The 22,895-nt window shown below is 46.6% G+C and overlaps 1 protein-coding gene across 2 annotated transcripts in view; it reads left to right on the top strand.

Annotated features, from left to right (window-relative positions):
- ENGASE (endo-beta-N-acetylglucosaminidase) overlaps positions 1-22,895 on the top strand; it is an 85,923-nt gene that overhangs the window by 46,640 nt on the left and 16,388 nt on the right. For both annotated transcript variants that reach the window (XM_075261882.1, XM_075261884.1), the window contains 3 exons: positions 13,801-13,958; positions 14,048-14,196; positions 15,425-15,584. In XM_075261882.1, coding sequence (XP_075117983.1) covers positions 13,801-13,958; positions 14,048-14,196; positions 15,425-15,584 — 467 coding nt within the window. The remainder of the gene's footprint in view (positions 1-13,800; positions 13,959-14,047; positions 14,197-15,424; positions 15,585-22,895) is intronic.

Here is a 22,895-nt window from a genome sequence, read left to right as displayed (position 1 = left end):
GCTGGTGTATACAGTACAGCAGAGCTCTGTATATATTGGCTGGTGTATATAGTACAGCAGAGCTCAGTGTATAATGGCGGGTGTATACAGTACAGCAGAGCTCAGTATATAATGGCTGGTGTATACAGTACAGCAGAGCCCTGTATATAATGGCTGGCCTATACAGTACAGCTGAGCTCTGTATATAATGGCTGGTGTATACAGTACAGCAGAGCTCTGTATATAATGACTGGTGTATACAGTACAGCAGAGCTCTGCATATAATGGCTGGTGTATACAGTACAGCAGAGCTCAGTATATAATGGCTGGTGTATACAGTACAGCAGAGCTCTGCATATAATGGCTGGTGTATACAGTACAGCAGAGCTCAGTATATAATGACTGGTGTATACAGTACAGCAGAGCTCAGTATATAATGGCTGGTGTATACAGTACAGCAGAGCTCTGTATATAATGGCTGGTGTATATAGTACAGCAGAGCTCAGTGTATAATGGCTGGTGTATACAGTACAGCAGAGCTCTGTATATAATGGCTGGTGTATACAGTACAGCAGAGCTCTGTATATAATGGCTGGTGTATACAGTACAGCAGAGCTCTGTATATAATGGCTGGCCTATACAGTACAGCAGAGCTCTGCATATAATGGCTGGTGTATACAGTACAGCAGAGCTCAGTATATAATGACTGGTGTATACAGTACAGCAGAGCTCAGTATATAATGACTGGTGTATATAGTACAGCAGAGCTCAGTATATAATGGCTGGTGTATACAGTACAGCAAAGCTCAGTATATAATGGCTGGTGTATACAGTACAGCAGAGCTCAGTATATAATGACTGGTGTATACAGTACAGCAGAGCTCAGTATATAATGGCTGGTGTATACAGTACAGCAGAGCTCAGTATATAATGACTGGTGTATACAGTACAGCAGAGCCCTGTATATAATGGCTGGTGTATACAGTACAGCAGAGCTCAGTATATAATGGCTGGTGTATACAGTACAGCAGAGCTCTGTATATAATGGCTGGTGTATACAGTACAGCAGAGCTCAGTATATAGTGGCTGGTGTATACAGTACAGCAGAGCTCAGTATATAATGGCTGGTGTATACAGTACAGCAGAGCCCTGTATATAATGGCTGGTGTATACAGTACAGCAGAGCTCTGTATATAATGGCTGGTCTATACAGTACAGCAGAGCTCAGTATATAATGGCTGGTGTATACAGTACAGCAGAGCTCTGTATATAATGGCTGGCCTATACAGTACAGCAGAGCCCTGTATATAATGGCTGGTGTATATAGTACAGCAGAGCTCAGTATATAATGGCTGGTGTATACAGTACAGCAGAGCTCAGTATATAATGACTGGTGTATACAGTACAGCAGAGCCCTGTATATAATGGCTGGTGTACACAGTACAGCGGAGCTCAGTATATAATGGCTGGTGTATACAGTACAGCAGAGCTCAGTATATAATGGCTGGTGTATACAGTACAGCAGAGCTCAGTATATAATGGCTGATGTATACAGTACAGCAGAGCTCTGTATATAATGGCTGGTGTATACAGTACAGCAGAGCTCTGTATATAATGGCTGGTGTATATAGTACAGCAGAGCTCAGTGTATAATGGCTGGTGTATACAGTACAGCAGAGCTCTGTATATAATGGCTGGTGTATACAGTACAGCAGAGCTCAGTATATAATGGCTGATGTATACAGTACAGCAGAGCTCAGTATATAATGGCTGGTGTATACAGTACAGCAGAGCTCAGTATATAATGGCTGATGTATACAGTACAGCAGAGCTCTGTATATAATGGCTGGTGTATACAGTACAGCAGAGCTCAGTATATAATGGCTGGTGTATACAGTACAGCAGAGCTCAGTATATAATGGCTGATGTATACAGTACAGCAGAGCTCTGTATATAATGGCTGGTGTATACAGTACAGCAGAGCCCTGTATATAATGGCTGGTGTATATAGTACAGCAGAGCTCAGTGTATAATGGCTGGTGTATACAGTACAGCAGAGCTCTGTATATAATGGCTGGTGTACACAGTACAGCAGAGCTCAGTATATAATGGCTGGTGTATACAGTACAGCAGAGCTCTGTATATAATGGCTGGTGTATACAGTACAGCAGAGCTCTGTATATAATGGCTGGTGTATACAGTACAGCAGAGCTCTGTATATAATGGCTGGTGTATACAGTATAGCAGAGCTCAGTATATAATGACTGGTGTATACAGTACAGCAGAGCCCTGTATATAATGGCTGGTGTATACAGTACAGCAGAGCTCAGTATATAATGGCTGGTGTATACAGTACAGCAGAGCTCAGTATATAGTGGCTGGTGTATACAGTACAGCAGAGCTCTGTATATAATGGCTGGTCTATACAGTACAGCAGAGCCCTGTATATAATGGCTGGTGTATACAGTACAGCAGAGCTCAGTGTATAATGGCTGGTATATACAGTACAGCAGAGCTCAGTATATAGTGGCTGGTGTATACAGTACAGCTGAGCTCTGTATATAATGGCTGGTGTATACAGTACAGCAGAGCCCTGTATATAATGGCTGGTGTATACAGTACAGCAGAGCTCAGTATATAATGGCTGGTGTATACAGTACAGCAGAGCTCTGTATATAATGGCTGGTCTATACAGTACAGCAGAGCCCTGTATATAATGGCTGGTGTATACAGTACAGCAGAGCTCAGTATATAGTGGCTGGTGTATACAGTACAGCTGAGCTCTGTATATAATGGCTGGTGTATACAGTACAGCAGAGCTCAGTATATAATGACTGGTGTATACAGTACAGCAGAGCTCTGCATATAATGGCTGGTGTATACAGTACAGCAGAGCTCTGTATATAATGGCTGGTGTATATAGTACAGCAGAGCTCAGTATATAATGGCTGGTGTATACAGTACAGCAGAGCTCAGTATATAATGGCTGGTGTATACAGTACAGCAGAGCTCAGTATATAATGGCTGGTGTATACAGTACAGCAGAGCTCAGTATATAATGGCTGGTCTATACAGTACAGCAGAGCTCAGTATATAATGGCTGGTGTATACAGTACAGCAGAGCTCAGTATATAATGGCTGGTGTATACAGTACAGCAGAGCTCAGTGTATAATGGCTGGTGTATATAGTACAGCAGAGCTCAGTATATAATGGCTGGTGTATACAGTACAGCAGAGCCCTGTATATAATGGCTGGTGTATATAGTACAGCAGAGCTCAGTATATGATGGCTGGTCTATACAGTACAGCAGAGCTCAGTATATAATGGCTGGTCTATACAGTACAGCAGAGCTCAGTATATAATGGCTGGTGTATACAGTACAGCAGAGCCCTGTATATAATGGCTGGTGTATATAGTACAGCAGAGCCCTGTATATAATGGCTGGTGTATACAGTACAGCAGAGCTCAGTATATAATGGCTGGTGTATACAGTACAGCAGAGCTCAGTATATAATGGCTGGTGTATATAGTACAGCAGAGCCCTGTATATAATGGCTGGTGTATACAGTACAGCAGAGCTCAGTATATAATGGCTGGTGTATACAGTACAGCAGAGCTCAGTATATAATGACTGGTGTATACAGTACAGCAGAGCCCTGTATATAATGGCTGGTGTATACAGTACAGCAGAGCTCAGTATATAATGGCTGGTGTATACAGTACAGCAGAGCTCAGTATATAATGGCTGGTGTATACAGTACAGCAGAGCTCAGTATATAATGGCTGGTGTATACAGTACAGCAGAGCTCAGTATATAATGACTGGTGTATACAGTACAGCAGAGCCCTGTATATAATGGCTGGTGTACACAGTACAGCGGAGCTCAGTATATAATGGCTGGTGTATACAGTACAGCAGAGCTCAGTATATAATGGCTGGTGTATACAGTACAGCAGAGCTCAGTATATAATGGCTGGTGTATACAGTACAGCAGAGCTCTGTATATAATGGCTGGTGTATACAGTACAGCAGAGCTCTGTATATAATGGCTGGTGTATATAGTACAGCAGAGCTCAGTGTATAATGGCTGGTGTATACAGTACAGCAGAGCTCTGTATATAATGGCTGGTGTATATAGTACAGCAGAGCTCAGTGTATAATGGCTGGTGTATACAGTACAGCAGAGCTCTGTATATAATGGCTGGTGTACACAGTACAGCAGAGCTCAGTATATAATGGCTGGCCTATACAGTACAGCAGAGCTCTGTATATAATGGCTGGTGTATACAGTACAGCAGAGCTCAGTATATAATGGCTGGTGTATACAGTACAGCAGAGCTCTGTATATAATGGCTGGTGTATACAGTACAGCAGAGCCCTGTATATAATGGCTGGTGTATACAGTACAGCAGAGCTCAGTGTATAATGGCTGGTATATACAGTACAGCAGAGCTCAGTATATAGTGGCTGGTGTATACAGTACAGCTGAGCTCTGTATATAATGGCTGGTGTATACAGTACAGCAGAGCCCTGTATATAATGGCTGGTGTATACAGTACAGCAGAGCTCAGAATATAATGGCTGGTGTATACAGTACAGCAGAGCTCTGTATATAATGGCTGGTCTATACAGTACAGCAGAGCCCTGTATATAATGGCTGGTGTATACAGTACAGCAGAGCTCAGTGTATAATGGCTGGTATATACAGTACAGCAGAGCTCAGTATATAGTGGCTGGTGTATACAGTACAGCTGAGCTCTGTATATAATGGCTGGTGTATACAGTACAGCAGAGCTCAGTATATAATGACTGGTGTATACAGTACAGCAGAGCTCTGCATATAATGGCTGGTGTATACAGTACAGCAGAGCTCTGTATATAATGGCTGGTGTATATAGTACAGCAGAGCTCAGTATATAATGGCTGGTGTATACAGTACAGCAGAGCTCAGTATATAATGGCTGGTGTATACAGTACAGCAGAGCTCAGTATATAATGGCTGGTGTATACAGTACAGCAGAGCTCAGTGTATAATGGCTGGTGTATATAGTACAGCAGAGCTCTGTATATAATGGCGGGTGTACACAGTACAGCAGAGCTCAGTATATAGTGGCTGGTGTATACAGTACAGCTGAGCTCTGTATATAATGGCTGGTGTATACAGTACAGCAGAGCTCAGTATATAATGACTGGTGTATACAGTACAGCAGAGCTCTGCATATAATGGCTGGTGTATACAGTACAGCAGAGCTCTGTATATAATGGCTGGTGTATATAGTACAGCAGAGCTCAGTATATAATGGCTGGTGTATACAGTACAGCAGAGCTCAGTGTATAATGGCTGGTGTATACAGTACAGCAGAGCTCAGTGTATAATGGCTGGTGTATACAGTACAGCCGAGCTCAGTATATAATGGCTGGTGTATATAGTACAGCAGAGCTCAGTATATAATGGCTGGTGTATACAGTACAGCAGAGCCCTGTATATAATGGCTGGTGTATACAGTACAGCAGAGCTCAGTGTATAATGGCTGGTGTATACAGTACAGCAGAGCTCTGTATATAATGGCTGGTCTATACAGTACAGCAGAGCTCAGTATATAATGGCTGGTGTATACAGTACAGTAGAGCTCTGTATATAATGGCTGGTGTATATAGTACAGCAGAGCTCAGTGTATAATGGCTGGTGTATACAGTACAGCAGAGCTCAGTGTATAATGGCTGGTGTATACAGTACAGCAGAGCTCTGTATATAATGGCTGGTCTATACAGTACAGCAGAGCTCAGTATATAATGGCTGGTGTATACAGTACAGTAGAGCTCTGTATATATTGGCTGGTGTATATAGTACAGCAGAGCTCAGTGTATAATGGCGGGTGTATACAGTACAGCAGAGCTCAGTATATAATGGCTGGTGTATACAGTACAGCAGAGCTCAGTATATAATGGCTGGTGTATACAGTACAGCAGAGCTCAGTATATAATGACTGGTGTATACAGTACAGCAGAGCCCTGTATATAATGGCTGGCCTATACAGTACAGCTGAGCTCTGTATATAATGGCTGGTGTATACAGTACAGCAGAGCTCTGTATATAATGACTGGTGTATACAGTACAGCAGAGCTCTGCATATAATGGCTGGTGTATACAGTACAGCAGAGCTCAGTATATAATGGCTGGTGTATACAGTACAGCAGAGCTCTGCATATAATGGCTGGTGTATACAGTACAGCAGAGCTCTGTATATAATGGCTGGTGTATATAGTACAGCAGAGCTCAGTGTATAATGGCTGGTGTATACAGTACAGCAGAGCTCTGTATATAATGGCTGGTGTATACAGTACAGCAGAGCTCTGTATATAATGGCTGGTGTATACAGTACAGCAGAGCTCTGTATATAATGGCTGGCCTATACAGTACAGCAGAGCTCTGCATATAATGGCTGGTGTATACAGTACAGCAGAGCTCAGTATATAATGACTGGTGTATACAGTACAGCAGAGCTCAGTATATAATGACTGGTGTATATAGTACAGCAGAGCTCAGTATATAATGGCTGGTGTATACAGTACAGCAAAGCTCAGTATATAATGACTGGTGTATACAGTACAGCAGAGCTCAGTATATAATGGCTGGTGTATACAGTACAGCAGAGCTCAGTATATAATGACTGGTGTATACAGTACAGCAGAGCCCTGTATATAATGGCTGGTGTATACAGTACAGCAGAGCTCAGTATATAATGGCTGGTGTATACAGTACAGCAGAGCTCTGTATATAATGGCTGGTGTATACAGTACAGCAGAGCTCAGTATATAGTGGCTGGTGTATACAGTACAGCAGAGCTCAGTATATAATGGCTGGTGTATACAGTACAGCAGAGCCCTGTATATAATGGCTGGTGTATACAGTACAGCAGAGCTCTGTATATAATGGCTGGTCTATACAGTACAGCAGAGCTCAGTATATAATGGCTGGTGTATACAGTACAGCAGAGCCCTGTATATAATGGCTGGTGTATATAGTACAGCAGAGCTCAGTATATGATGGCTGGTGTATACAGTACAGCAGAGCTCAGTATATAATGGCTGGTGTATACAGTACAGCAGAGCTCAGTATATAATGACTGGTGTATACAGTACAGCAGAGCCCTGTATATAATGTATGGTGTATACAGTACAGCAGAGCTCAGTATATATTGGCTGGTGTATACAGTACAGCAGAGCTCAGAATATAATGGCTGGTGTATACAGTACAGCAGAGCTCAGTATATAATGGCTGGTGTATACAGTACAGCAGAGCTCAGTATATAATGACTGGTGTATACAGTACAGCAGAGCCCTGTATATAATGGCTGGTGTACACAGTACAGCGGAGCTCAGTATACAATGGCTGGTGTATACAGTACAGCAGAGCTCAGTATATAATGGCTGGTGTATACAGTACAGCAGAGCTCAGTATATAATGGCTGATGTATACAGTACAGCAGAGCTCTGTATATAATGGCTGGTGTATACAGTACAGCAGAGCTCTGTATATAATGGCTGGTGTATATAGTACAGCAGAGCTCAGTGTATAATGGCTGGTGTATACAGTACAGCAGAGCTCTGTATATAATGGCTGGTGTATATAGTACAGCAGAGCTCAGTGTATAATGGCTGGTGTATACAGTACAGCAGAGCTCTGTATATAATGCCTGGTGTACACAGTACAGCAGAGCTCAGTATATAATGGCTGGTGTATACAGTACAGCAGAGCTCTGTATATAATGGCTGGTGTATACAGTACAGCAGAGCTCTGTATATAATGGCTGGTGTATACAGTACAGCAGAGCTCTGTAAATAATGGCTGGTGTACACAGTACAGCAGAGCCCTGTATATAATGGCTGGTGTATACAGTACAGCAGAGCTCAGTATATAATGGCTGGTGTATACAGTACAGCAGAGCTCAGTATATAGTGGCTGGTGTATACAGTACAGCAGAGCTCTGTATATAATGGCTGGTCTATACAGTACAGCAGAGCCCTGTATATAATGGCTGGTGTATACAGTACAGTAGAGCTCAGTGTATAATGGCTGGTATATACAGTACAGCAGAGCTCAGTATATAGTGGCTGGTGTATACAGTACAGCTGAGCTCTGTATATAATAGCTGGTGTATACAGTACAGCAGAGCCCTGTATATAATGGCTGGTGTATACAGTACAGCAGAGCTCAGTATATAATGACTGGTGTATACAGTACAGCAGAGCTCTGTATATAATGGCTGGTCTATACAGTACAGCAGAGCTCAGTATATAGTGGCTGGTGTATACAGTACAGCTGAGCTCTGTATATAATGGCTGGTGTATACAATACAGCAGAGCTCAGTATATAATGACTGGTGTATACAGTACAGCAGAGCTCTGCATATAATGGCTGGTGTATACAGTACAGCAGAGCTCTGTATATAATGGCTGGTGTATATAGTACAGCAGAGCTCTGTATATAATGGCTGGTGTATACAGTACAGCAGAGCCCTGTATATAATGGCTGGTGTATACAGTACAGCAGAGCTCAGTATATAATGGCTGGTGTATACAGTACAGCAGAGCTCTGTATATAATGGCTGGTGTATACAGTACAGCAGAGCTCAGTATATAGTGGCTGGTGTATACAGTACAGCAGAGCTCAGTATATAATGGCTGGTGTATACAGTACAGCAGAGCCCTGTATATAATGGCTGGTGTATACAGTACAGCAGAGCTCTGTATATAATGGCTGGTCTATACAGTACAGCAGAGCTCAGTATATAATGGCTGGTGTATACAGTACAGCAGAGCCCTGTATATAATGGCTGGTGTATATAGTACAGCAGAGCTCAGTATATGATGGCTGGTGTATACAGTACAGCAGAGCTCAGTATATAATGGCTGGTGTATACAGTACAGCAGAGCTCAGTATATAATGACTGGTGTATACAGTACAGCAGAGCCCTGTATATAATGTATGGTGTATACAGTACAGCAGAGCTCAGTATATATTGGCTGGTGTATACAGTACAGCAGAGCTCAGAATATAATGGCTGGTGTATACAGTACAGCAGAGCTCAGTATATAATGGCTGGTGTATACAGTACAGCAGAGCTCAGTATATAATGACTGGTGTATACAGTACAGCAGAGCCCTGTATATAATGGCTGGTGTACACAGTACAGCGGAGCTCAGTATACAATGGCTGGTGTATACAGTACAGCAGAGCTCAGTATATAATGGCTGGTGTATACAGTACAGCAGAGCTCAGTATATAATGGCTGATGTATACAGTACAGCAGAGCTCTGTATATAATGGCTGGTGTATACAGTACAGCAGAGCTCTGTATATAATGGCTGGTGTATATAGTACAGCAGAGCTCAGTGTATAATGGCTGGTGTATACAGTACAGCAGAGCTCTGTATATAATGGCTGGTGTATATAGTACAGCAGAGCTCAGTGTATAATGGCTGGTGTATACAGTACAGCAGAGCTCTGTATATAATGCCTGGTGTACACAGTACAGCAGAGCTCAGTATATAATGGCTGGTGTATACAGTACAGCAGAGCTCTGTATATAATGGCTGGTGTATACAGTACAGCAGAGCTCTGTATATAATGGCTGGTGTATACAGTACAGCAGAGCTCTGTAAATAATGGCTGGTGTACACAGTACAGCAGAGCCCTGTATATAATGGCTGGTGTATACAGTACAGCAGAGCTCAGTATATAATGGCTGGTGTATACAGTACAGCAGAGCTCAGTATATAGTGGCTGGTGTATACAGTACAGCAGAGCTCTGTATATAATGGCTGGTCTATACAGTACAGCAGAGCCCTGTATATAATGGCTGGTGTATACAGTACAGCAGAGCTCAGTGTATAATGGCTGGTATATACAGTACAGCAGAGCTCAGTATATAGTGGCTGGTGTATACAGTACAGCTGAGCTCTGTATATAATGGCTGGTGTATACAGTACAGCAGAGCCCTGTATATAATGGCTGGTGTATACAGTACAGCAGAGCTCAGTATATAATGGCTGGTGTATACAGTACAGCAGAGCTCTGTATATAATGGCTGGTCTATACAGTACAGCAGAGCTCAGTATATAGTGGCTGGTGTATACAGTACAGCTGAGCTCTGTATATAATGGCTGGTGTATACAATACAGCAGAGCTCAGTATATAATGACTGGTGTATACAGTACAGCAGAGCTCTGCATATAATGGCTGGTGTATACAGTACAGCAGAGCTCTGTATATAATGGCTGGTGTATATAGTACAGCAGAGCTCTGTATATAATGGCTGGTGTATACAGTACAGCAGAGCTCTGCATATAATGGCTGGTGTATACAGTACAGCAGAGCTCAGTATATAATGGCTGGTGTATACAGTACAGCAGAGCTCAGTATATAATGGCTGGTGTATACAGTACAGCAGAGCTCAGTATATAATGGCTGGTGTATACAGTACAGCAGAGCTCAGTATATAATGGCTGGTCTATACAGTACAGCAGAGCTCAGTATATAATGGCTGGTGTATACAGTACAGCAGAGCTCAGTATATAATGGCTGGTGTATACAGTACAGCAGAGCTCAGTGTATAATGGCTGGTGTATACAGTACAGTAGAGCTCTGTATATAATAGCGGGTGTATACAGTACAGCAGAGCTCAGTATATAATGGCTGGTGTATACAGTACAGCAGAGCTCAGTATATAATGGCTGGTGTATACAGTACAGCAGAGCTCAGTATATAATGGCGGGTGTATACAGTACAGCAGAGCTCAGTATATAATGGCTGGTGTATACAGTACAGCAGAGCTCTGCATATAATGGCTGGTGTATACAGTACAGCAGAGCTCAGTGTATAATGGCTGGTGTATACAGTACAGCCGAGCTCAGTATATAATGGCTGGTGTATACAGTACAGCAGAGCTCTGTATATAATGGCTGGTGTATACAGTACAGCAGAGCTCTGTATATAATGGCTGGTGTATACAGTACAGCAGAGCTCTGTATATAATGGCTGGTGTATACAGTATAGCAGAGCTCTGTATATAATGGCTGGTGTATACAGTATAGCAGAGCTCAGTATATAATGGCTGGTGTATATAGTACAGCAGAGCTCAGTATATAATGGCTGGTGTATACAGTACAGCAGAGCTCAGTATATAATGGCTGGTGTATACAGTACAGCAGAGCTCAGTGTATAATGGCTGGTGTATACAGTACAGCCGAGCTCAGTATATAATGGCTGGTGTATATAGTACAGCAGAGCTCAGTATATAATGGCTGGTGTATACAGTACAGCAGAGCCCTGTATATAATGGCTGGTGTATACAGTACAGCAGAGCTCAGTGTATAATGGCTGGTATATACAGTACAGCAGAGCTCAGTATATAATGGCTGGTGTATACAGTACAGCAGAGCTCAGTGTATAATGGCTGGTGTATACAGTACAGCAGAGCTCTGCATATAATGGCTGGTGTATACAGTACAGCAGAGCTCTGTATATAATGGCTGGTGTATACAGTACAGCAGAGCTCTGTATATAATGGCTGGTGTATACAGTACAGCAGAGCTCTGTATATAATGGCTGGTGTATACAGTACAGCAGAGCTCTGTATATAATGGCTGGTGTATACAGTACAGCAGAGCTCTGTATATAATGGCTGGTGTATACAGTACAGCAGAGCTCAGTATATAATGGCTGGTGTATACAGTACAGCAGAGCTCTGTATATAATGGCTGGTGTATACAGTACAGCAGAGCTCTGTATATAATGGCTGGTGTATACAGTACAGCAGAGCTCTGTATATAATGGCTGGTGTATACAGTACAACAGAGCTCTTTATATAATGGCTGGTGTATACAGTACAGCAGAGCTCTGTATATAATGGCTGGTGTATACAGTACAGCAGAGCTCAGTATATAATGGCGGGTGTATACAGTACAGCAGAGCTCAGTGTATAATGGCTGGTGTATACAGTACAGCAGAGCTCTGCATATAATGGCTGGTGTATACAGTACAGCAGAGCTCTGTATATAATGGCTGGTGTATATAGTACAGCAGAGCTCAGTATATAATGGCTGGTGTATACAGTACAGCAGAGCTCTGTATATAATGGCTGGTGTATACAGTACAGCAGAGCTCTGCATATAATGGCTGGTGTATATAGTACAGCAGAGCTCAGTATATAATGGCTGGTGTATACAGTACAGCAGAGCTCAGTATATAATGGCTGGTGTATACAGTACAGCAGAGCTCTGCATATAATGGCTGGTCTATACAGTACAGCAGAGCTCAGTATATAGTGGCTGGTGTATACAGTACAGCAGAGCTCAGTGTATAATGACTGGTATATGCAGTACAGCAGAGCTCAGTATATAATGGCTGGTGTATACAGTACAGCAGAGCCCTGTATATATTGGCTGGTGTATACAGTACAGCAGAGCTCTGTATATAATGGCTGGTGTACACAGTACAGCAGAGCTCAGTATATAATGGCTGGTGTATACAGTACAGCAGTGCTCAGTGTATAATGGCTGGTGTATATAGTACAGCAGAGCTCTGCATATAATGGCTGGTGTATATAGTACAGCAGAGCTCAGTATATAATGGCTGGTGTATACAGTACAGCAGAGCTCTGTATATAATGGCTGGTGTATACAGTACAGCAGAGCTCTGCATATAATGGCTGGTGTATATAGTACAGCAGAGCTCAGTATATAATGGCTGGTGTATACAGTACAGCAGAGCTCAGTATATAATGGCTGGTGTATACAGTACAGCAGAGCTCTGCATATAATGGCTGGTCTATACAGTACAGCAGAGCTCAGTATATAGTGGCTGGTGTATACAGTACAGCAGAGCTCAGTGTATAATGACTGGTATATGCAGTACAGCAGAGCTCAGTATATAATGGCTGGTGTATACAGTACAGCAGAGCCCTGTATATATTGGCTGGTGTATACAGTACAGCAGAGCTCTGTATATAATGGCTGGTGTACACAGTACAGCAGAGCTCAGTATATAATGGCTGGTGTATACAGTACAGCAGAGCTCAGTATATAATGGCTGGCCTATACAGTACAGCAGAGCCCTGTATATAATGGCTGGTGTATAAAGTACAGCAGAGCTCAGTGTATAATGGCTGGTGTATACAGTACAGCAGAGCTCAGTGTATAATGGCTGGTCTATACAGTACAGCAGAGCTCAGTATATAATGGCTGGTGTATACAGTACAGCAGAGCTCAGTATATAATGGCTGGTCTATACAGTACAGTAGAGCTCTGTATATAATGGCTGGTGTATACAGTACAGCAGAGCTCTGTATATAATGGCTGGTGTATACAGTACAGCCGAGCTCAGTATATAATGGCTGGTGTATACAGTACAGCAGAGCTCTGTATATAATGGCTGGTGTATACAGTACAGCAGAGCTCAGTGTATAATGACTGGTGTATACAGTACAGCAGAGCTCTGTATATAATGGCTGGTCTATACAGTACAGCAGAGCTCAGTATATAATGGCTGGTCTATACAGTACAGTAGAGCTCTGTATATAATGGCTGGTCTATACAGTACAGTAGAGCTCTGTATATAATGGCTGGTGTATATAGTACAGCAGAGCTCAGTATATAATGGCTGGTGTATACAGTACAGCAGAGCTCAGTATATAATGGTTGGTGTATACAGTACAGCAGAGCTCAATATATAATGGCTGGTGTATACAGTACTCTTATACTCTCCATACTCTTCTATTTCCGTGATTTCTCACGTTGATCTTTTCCCCTTCGCTCAGGCACATTTATCACTGAATGGGAAGATGGCGCCAAGGTCTGTGAAGCGATTCTGTCTGGCGATGAGTCTACGTATAAGGCGGTTGCAGATCAGATGGTTGCACTTGCTCGATTCTATAGGTTTGATGGCTGGTTGGTGAATATAGAGAATGTTCTTAGTGTAAGTCCTGCCCTCCGTGACCCCGCACAGTCCCAGGCCCCTATTACCTGGCTATAAAGCTTTACCTTGTGTTCTCCTCTTGCGTGTAGCCGGCTGCCGTGTCCCGGATGCCCGCGTTCCTCTCCTATCTTACAGAGAGGCTGCACTCACAGGTCCCCGGGGGTCTGGTCCTCTGGTACGACAGCGTCATCCACAGCGGAGAGCTGAAGTGGCAGGACGAGCTCAATGACCAGAACAGGTGAGTAGTCTTCTCCTTCATCCCAAATCCCCTGCATTAGCCATTTACTAATCTATCCCTTACTATGCAGCATCCATGTGCACAGGCTGGGGACGTGGTCACAAGCTTCGGTGGCCCCTATAGTTGTCAGTCTATGCACGAAGTGTCTGTCCACGCTCTTGTCTTCCTTACATTACTCATCTCTCCTTCACTATGTGATAAGTTGTCATACAGACATATCAGGTAGAATCTATAGGTTCTGTATCTGAGCTCATCTTGGGGTTTAGTATCTCAGACCTTCAGCATGCAGTGACGTAAAATGCGCCTGCTATACACACCCTATAGATCAGCAGTTCTCGCCACTATCACAGACCTTGTGTTCTCCAGGTATTGGTTGTGCTGAGTTATTGTATAGAGTCACTACACGGAGAACAGAGTGGTCTGCGTCCAGGGCTACATATAGCAGCTATACAGTGGGATCTGGGGGGTCAGACTAATGGGACAATCCTGCAATGGTTCACTCTACTCCTTGTGTATGGGGAGTCCAGAGAAATCGCTTTCATACAAATGAGTGCTAGTTCTGGGGACCCTATAGGCCTTTCCTGGGCTATCCTTAGGAGGGGTGACCCCTATAGAGCAGTGGGGCCCCATATACAGAGCCTATAGCCTGGGATAATGTGGCCAGTGCTGACCATCCTCCCGCTCCGGGGCCGCATATATAGGCCCTATAGCCAGGGGTAATGTGGCCAGTGCTGACCATCCTCCCGCTGCGGGGCCCCATATATAGGCCCTATAGCCAGGGGTAATGTGGCCAGTGCTGACCATCCTCCCGCTCTGGGGCCCCATATATAGGCCTTATAGCCAGGGGTAATGTGGCCAGTGCTGACCATCCTCCCACTCTGGGGCCCCATATACAGAGCCTATAGCCAGGGGTAATGTGGCCAGTGCTGACCATCCTCCCACTCGGGGGCCCCATATATAGGCCCTATAGCCAGGGGTAATGTGGCCAGTGCTGACCATCCTCCCGCTCCGGGGCCCCATATACAGAGCCTATAGCCAGGGGTAATGTGGCCAGTGCTGACCATCCTCCGCTCCGGGGCCCCATATACAGAGCCTATAGCCTGGGGTAATGTGGCCAGTGCTGACCATCCTCCGCTCCGGGGCCCCATATATAGGCCCTATAGCCAGGGGTAATGTGGCCAGTCATTTGCCTTATTTCATATTCTGTCCCTTATTTCCGTCACCTCAGGCAGTTTTTTGACGCCTGTGATGGGATTTTCACCAACTACAACTGGAAAGAGGATCACCTGGTGCGCATGGCGGCCGGGCCGCGCAGCGCAGACATCTACGTTGGTGTTGACGTCTTCGCTCGGGGAGATGTTGTAGGCGGAAAGTTTGAAACTTTTAAGGTATCTGAATATTTGTGTTTATGGTCCTATTGATTTTATGTCTCGGTTCTCTGATCCTACAGTATATGCGATGTGCACAAGTAGCCGGCCATAGCTGAGGTTGTCATGGGGGGCTGCGGCCATGTAGACCCTGCCCCGGTCCTGCTGCCTGCAGGTGATATGTAGCATTGCAGTACAGTAAGGACAATCTGAATACACCACAACGCGGCCCCTATATAGCTCGCTGGATACCCTATATGATAACACTGATAAAAGGAGTCTCTAGGATTTTACACTGGACGTTCTGAGAGTTATACATCAATGAATAGTCATGCCTAATACCGACTAGTGGCCATGTGCAGTACTACAGCTCAGTCCATACATCTGATCCTATATATAATCTATGAAGCACAGACGTGTGTACTACACTACAGTCTATGTGCACAGCAGAGCCACATTACTAGCCAAGGATGGTCCATTGTGGCAGGATTTACCCCAGATCACTCCTCTCTATAGGGCTCAGCTCCCTCTTGTGTATAGGGCTCAGCTCCCTCTTGTGTATAGGGCTCAGCTCCCTCTTGTGTATAGGGCTCAGCTCCCTCTTGTGTATAGGGCTCAGCTCCCTCTTGTGTATAGGGCACAGCTCCCTCTTGTGTATAGGGCTCAGCTCCCTCTTGTGTATAGGGCTCAGCTCCCTCTTGTGTATAGGGCTCAGCTCCCTCTTGTGTATAGGGCTCAGCTCCCTCTTGTGTATAGGGCTCAGCTCCCTCTTGTGTATAGGGCTCAGCTCCCTCTTGTGTATAGGGCTCAGCTCCCTCTTGTGTATAGGGCACAGATCCCTCCTGTGTATAGGGCTCAGCTCCCTCCTGTGTATAGGGCTCAGCTCCCTCTTGTGTATAGGGCTCAGCTCTCTCTTGTGTATAGGGCTCAGCTCCCTCTTGTGTATAGGGCTCAGCTCCCTCTTGTGTATAGGGCTCAGCTCCCTCTTGTTTATAGGGCTCAGCTCCCTCTTGTGTATAGGGCACAGCTCCCTCTTGTGTATAGGGCTCAGCTCCCTCTTGTGTATAGGGCACAGCTCCCTCTTGTGTATAGGGCTCAGCTCCCTCTTGTGTATAGGGCACAGATCCCTTCTGTGTATAGGGCTCAGCTCCCTCTTGTGTATAGGGTACAGCTCCCTCTTGTTTATAGGGCTCAGCTCCCTCTTGTGTATAGGGCACAGCTCCCTCTTGTGTATAGGGCTCAGCTCCCTCTTGTGTATAGGGCACAGCTCCCTCTTGTGTATAGGGCACAGCTCCCTCTTGTGTATAGGGCACAGCTCCCTCTTGTGTATAGGGCTCAGCTCCCTCTTGTGTATAGGGCACAGCTCCCTCTTGTGTATAGGGCTCAGCTCCCTCTTGTGTATAGGGCACAGATCCCTTCTGTGTATAGGGCTCAGCTCCCTCTTGTGTATAGGGTACAGCTCCCTCTTGTTTATAGGGCTCAGCTCCCTCTTGTGTATAGGGCACAGCTCCCTCTTGTGTATAGGGCTCAGCTCCCTCTTGTGTATAGGGCACAGCTCCCTCTTGTGTATAGGGCTCAGCTCCCTCTTGTGTATAGGGCACAGCTCCCTCTTGTGTATAGGGCTCAGCTCCCTCTTGTGTATAGGGTACAGCTCCCTCTTGTTTATAGGGCTCAGCTCCCTCTTGTGTATAGGGCTCAGCTCCCTCTTGTGTATAGGGCACAGCTCCCTCTTGTGTATAGGGCACAGCTCCCTCTTGTGTATAGGGCACAGCTCCCTCTTGTGTATAGGGCACAGCTCCCTCTTGTGTATAGGGCACAGCTCCCTCTTGTGTATAGGGCACAGCTCCCTCTTGTGTATAGGGCTCAGCTCCCTCTTGTGTATAGGGCACAGCTCCCTCTTGTGTATAGGGCACAGCTCCCTCTTGTGTATAGGGCTCAGCTCCCTCTTGTGTATAGGGTACAGCTCCCTCTTCTCTATAGGGCACAGCTCCCTCTTGTGTATAGGGCACAGATCCCTTCTGTGTATAGGGCTCAGCTCCCTCTTGTGTATAGGGTACAGCTCCCTCTTGTGTATAGGGCTCAGCTCCCTCTTGTGTATAGGGCACAGCTCCCTCTTGTGTATAGGGCTCAGCTCCCTCTTGTGTATAGGGCTCAGCTCTCTCTTGTGTATAGGGCACAGCTCCCTCTTGTGTATAGGGCTCAGCTCCCTCTTGTGTATAGGGTACAGATCCCTCCTGTGTATAGGGCTCAGCTCCCTCTTGTGTATAGGGCTCAGCTCCCTCTTGTGTATAGGGCTCAGCTCCCTCTTGTGTATAGGGCTCAGCTCCCTCTTGTGTATAGGGCTCAGCTCCCTCTTGTGTATAGGGCTCAGCTCCCTCTTGTGTATAGGGCTCAGCTCCCTCTTGTGTATAGGGCACAGCTCCCTCTTGTGTATAGGGTACAGATCCCTCCTGTGTATAGGGCTCAGCTCCCTCTTGTGTATAGGGCTCAGCTCCCTCTTGTGTATAGGGCTCAGCTCCCTCTTGTGTATAGGGCTCAGCTCCCTCTTGTGTATAGGGCTCAGCTCCCTCTTGTGTATAGGGCACAGCTCCCTCTTGTGTATAGGGCACAGCTCCCTCTTGTGTATAGGGCACAGCTCCCTCTTGTGTATAGGGCTCAGCTCCCTCTTGTGTATAGGGCACAGCTCCCTCTTGTGTATAGGGCTCAGCTCCCTCTTGTGTATAGGGCTCAGCTCCCTCTTGTGTATAGGGCTCAGCTCCCTCTTGTGTATAGGGCTCAGCTCCCTCTTGTTTATAGGGCTCAGCTCCCTCTTGTGTATAGGGCACAGCTCCCTCTTGTGTATAGGGCTCAGCTCCCTCTTGTGTATAGGGCACAGCTCCCTCTTGTGTATAGGGCTCAGCTCCCTCTTGTGTATAGGGCACAGCTCCCTCTTGTGTATAGGGCTCAGCTCCCTCTTGTGTATAGGGCTCAGCTCCCTCTTGTGTATAGGGCTCAGCTCCCTCTTGTGTATAGGGCTCAGCTCTCTCTTGTGTATAGGGCACAGCTCCCTCTTGTGTATAGGGCACAGCTCCCTCTTGTGTATAGGGCACAGCTCCCTCTTGTGTATAGGGCTCAGCTCCCTCTTGTGTATAGGGCACAGCTCCCTCTTGTGTATAGGGCTCAGCTCCCTCTTGTGTATAGGGCACAGATCCCTTCTGTGTATAGGGCTCAGCTCCCTCTTGTGTATAGGGTACAGCTCCCTCTTGTTTATAGGGCTCAGCTCCCTCTTGTGTATAGGGCACAGCTCCCTCTTGTGTATAGGGCTCAGCTCCCTCTTGTGTATAGGGCACAGCTCCCTCTTGTGTATAGGGCTCAGCTCCCTCTTGTGTATAGGGCACAGCTCCCTCTTGTGTATAGGGCACAGCTCCCTCTTGTGTATAGGGCACAGCTCCCTCTTGTGTATAGGGCACAGCTCCCTCTTGTGTATAGGGCTCAGCTCCCTCTTGTGTATAGGGCACAGCTCCCTCTTGTGTATAGGGCACAGCTCCCTCTTGTGTATAGGGCTCAGCTCCCTCTTGTGTATAGGGTACAGCTCCCTCTTCTCTATAGGGCACAGCTCCCTCTTGTGTATAGGGCACAGATCCCTTCTGTGTATAGGGCTCAGCTCCCTCTTGTGTATAGGGTACAGCTCCCTCTTGTGTATAGGGCTCAGCTCCCTCTTGTGTATAGGGCACAGCTCCCTCTTGTGTATAGGGCTCAGCTCCCTCTTGTGTATAGGGCTCAGCTCTCTCTTGTGTATAGGGCACAGCTCCCTCTTGTGTATAGGGCTCAGCTCCCTCTTGTGTATAGGGTACAGATCCCTCCTGTGTATAGGGCTCAGCTCCCTCTTGTGTATAGGGCTCAGCTCCCTCTTGTGTATAGGGCTCAGCTCCCTCTTGTGTATAGGGCTCAGCTCCCTCTTGTGTATAGGGCTCAGCTCCCTCTTGTGTATAGGGCTCAGCTCCCTCTTGTGTATAGGGCTCAGCTCCCTCTTGTGTATAGGGCACAGCTCCCTCTTGTGTATAGGGTACAGATCCCTCCTGTGTATAGGGCTCAGCTCCCTCTTGTGTATAGGGCTCAGCTCCCTCTTGTGTATAGGGCACAGCTCCCTCTTGTGTATAGGGCTCAGCTCCCTCTTGTGTATAGGGCTCAGCTCCCTCTTGTGTATAGGGCTCAGCTCCCTCTTGTGTATAGGGCACAGCTCCCTCTTGTGTATAGGGCTCAGCTCTCTCTTGTGTATAGGGCACAGCTCCCTCTTGTGTATAGGGCACAGCTCCCTCTTGTGTATAGGGCTCAGCTCCCTCTTGTGTATAGGGCTCAGCTCCCTCTTGTGTATAGGGCTCAGCTCCCTCTTGTGTATAGGGCTCAGCTCCCTCTTGTGTATAGGGCTCAGCTCCCTCTTGTGTATAGGGCTCAGCTCTCTCTTGTGTATAGGGCTCAGCTCCCTCTTGTGTATAGGGCTCAGCTCCCTCTTGTGTATAGGGCACAGCTCCCTCTTGTGTATAGGGCTCAGCTCTCTCTTGTGTATAGGGCTCAGCTCCCTGTTGTGTATAGGGCTCAGCTCCCTCTTGTGTATAGGGCTCAGCTCCCTCTTGTGTATAGGGCTCAGCTCCCTCTTGTGTATAGGGCTCAGCTCCCTCTTGTGTATAGGGCACAGCTCCCTCTTGTGTATAGGGCACAGCTCCCTCTTGTGTATAGGGCTCAGCTCCCTCTTGTGTATAGGGCTCAGCTCCCTCTTGTGTATAGGGCTCAGCTCCCTCTTGTGTATAGGGCTCAGCTCTCTCTTGTGTATAGGGCTCAGCTCCCTCTTGTGTATAAGGCACAGCTCTCTCTTGTGTATAGGGCTCAGCTCCCTCTTGTGTATAGGGCACAGCTCCCTCTTGTGTATAGGGCACAGCTCCCTCTTGTGTATAGGGCTCAGCTCCCTCTTGTGTATAGGGCTCAGCTCTCTCTTGTGTATAGGGCACAGCTCCCTCTTGTGTATAGGGCTCAGCTCTCTCTTGTGTATAGGGCTCAGCTCCCTCTTGTGTATAGGGCTCAGCTCTCTCTTGTGTATAGGGCTCAGCTCCCTCTTGTGTATAGGGCTCAGCTCCCTCTTGTGTATAGGGCACAGCTCCCTCTTGTGTATAAGGCACAGCTCTCTCTTGTGTATAGGGCTCAGCTCCCTCTTGTGTATAGGGCTCAGTTCTCTCTTGTGTATAGGGCTCAGCTCTCTCTTGTGTATAGGGCTCAGCTCCCTCTTGTGTATAGGGCTCAGCTGCCTGTTGTGTATAGGGCTCAGCTCTCTCTTGTGTATAGGGCTCAGCTCCCTCTTGTGTATAGGGCTCAGCTCTCTCTTGTGTATAGGGCTCAGCTCTCTCTTGTGTATAGGGCACAGCTCCCTCTTGTGTATAGGGCTCAGCTCCCTCTTGTGTATAGGGCTCAGCTCCCTCTTGTGTATAGGGCACAGCTCCCTCTTGTGTATAGGGCTCAGCTCCCTCTTGTGTATAGGGCTCAGCTCCCTCTTGTGTATAGGGCACAGCTCCCTGTTGTGTATAGGGCTCAGCTCCCTCTTGTGTATAGGGCTCAGCTCCCTCTTGTGTATAGGGCTCAGCTCCCTCTTGTGTATAGGGCTCAGCTCCCTCTTGTGTATAAGGCACAGGTCCCTCTTGTGTATAGGGCTCAGCTCCCTCTTGTGTATAGGGCTCAGCTCCCTCTTGTGTATAGGGCTCAGCTCCCTCTTGTGTATAGGGCACAGGTCCCTCTTGTGTATAGGGCTCAGCTCCCTCTTGTGTATAGGGCTCAGCTCCCTCTTGTGTATAGGGCACAGCTCCCTCTTGTGTATAGGGCTCAGCTCCCTCTTGTGTATAGGGCACAGCTCCCTCTTGTGTATAGGGCTCAGCTCCCTCTTGTGTATAGGGCTCAGCTCCCTCTTGTGTATAGGGCTCAGCTCTCTCTTGTGTATAGGGCTCAGCTGCCTGTTGTGTATAGGGCTCAGCTCTCTCTTGTGTATAGGGCTCAGCTCCCTCTTGTGTATAGGGCTCAGCTCCCTCTTGTGTATAGGGCTCAGCTCTCTCTTGTGTATAGGGCTCAGCTCCCTCTTGTGTATAGGGCTCAGCTCCCTCTTGTGTATAGGGCACAGCTCCCTCTTGTGTATAGGGCACAGCTCCCTCTTGTGTATAGGGCTCAGCTCTCTCTTGTGTATAGGGCACAGCTCCCTCTTGTGTATAGGGCTCAGCTCTCTCTTGTGTATAGGGCTCAGCTCCCTCTTGTGTATAGGGCTCAGCTCTCTCTTGTGTATAGGGCTCAGCTCTCTCTTGTGTATAGGGCACAGCTCCCTCTTGTGTATAGGGCTCAGCTCCCTCTTGTGTATAGGGCTCAGCTCCCTCTTGTGTATAGGGCACAGCTCCCTCTTGTGTATAGGGCTCAGCTCCCTCTTGTGTATAGGGCTCAGCTCCCTCTTGTGTATAGGGCACAGCTCCCTGTTGTGTATAGGGCTCAGCTCCCTCTTGTGTATAGGGCTCAGCTCCCTCTTGTGTATAGGGCTCAGCTCCCTCTTGTGTATAGGGCTCAGCTCTCTCTTGTGTATAGGGCTCAGCTCCCTCTTGTGTATAGGGCTCAGCTCCCTCTTGTGTATAGGGCACAGCTCCCTCTTGTGTATAGGGCTCAGCTCCCTCTTGTGTATAGGGCACAGCTCCCTCTTGTGTATAGGGCTCAGCTCCCTCTTGTGTATAGGGCTCAGCTCCCTCTTGTGTATAGGGCTCAGCTCTCTCTTGTGTATAGGGCACAGCTCCCTCTTGTGTATAAGGCACAGGTCCCTCTTGTGTATAGGGCTCAGCTCCCTCTTGTGTATAGGGCTCAGCTCCCTCTTGTGTATAGGGCACAGCTCCCTCTTGTGTATAGGGCTCAGCTCCCTCTTGTGTATAGGGCACAGCTCCCTCTTGTGTATAGGGCACAGCTCCCTCTTGTGTATAGGGCACAGCTCCCTCTTGTGTATAGGGCACAGCTCCCTCTTGTGTATAGGGCTCAGCTCCCTCTTGTGTATAGGGCTCAGCTCCCTCTTGTGTATAGGGCTCAGCTCCCTCTTGTGTATAGGGCACAGCTCCCTCTTGTGTATAGGGCTCAGCTCCCTCTTGTGTATAGGGTACAGCTCCCTCTTGTGTATAGGGCTCAGCTCCCTCTTGTGTATAGGGTACAGCTCCCTCTTGTGTATAGGGCTCAGCTCCCTCTTGTGTATAGGGCACAGCTCCCTCCTATCTATAGGGCACACTTCCCTCTTTTGGGCCTCCTCTTCTCTATAGGGCACAGCTCCCTCCTATCTATAGGGCACAGCTC

Source organism: Leptodactylus fuscus, unplaced genomic scaffold (assembly GCF_031893055.1).
Source record: "Leptodactylus fuscus isolate aLepFus1 unplaced genomic scaffold, aLepFus1.hap2 HAP2_SCAFFOLD_56, whole genome shotgun sequence".
Lineage (NCBI taxonomy): Eukaryota > Metazoa > Chordata > Amphibia > Anura > Leptodactylidae > Leptodactylus > Leptodactylus fuscus.
Note: the sequence above shows the minus strand (reverse complement) of the source record. Positions and strands in the feature narration are given on the sequence as shown.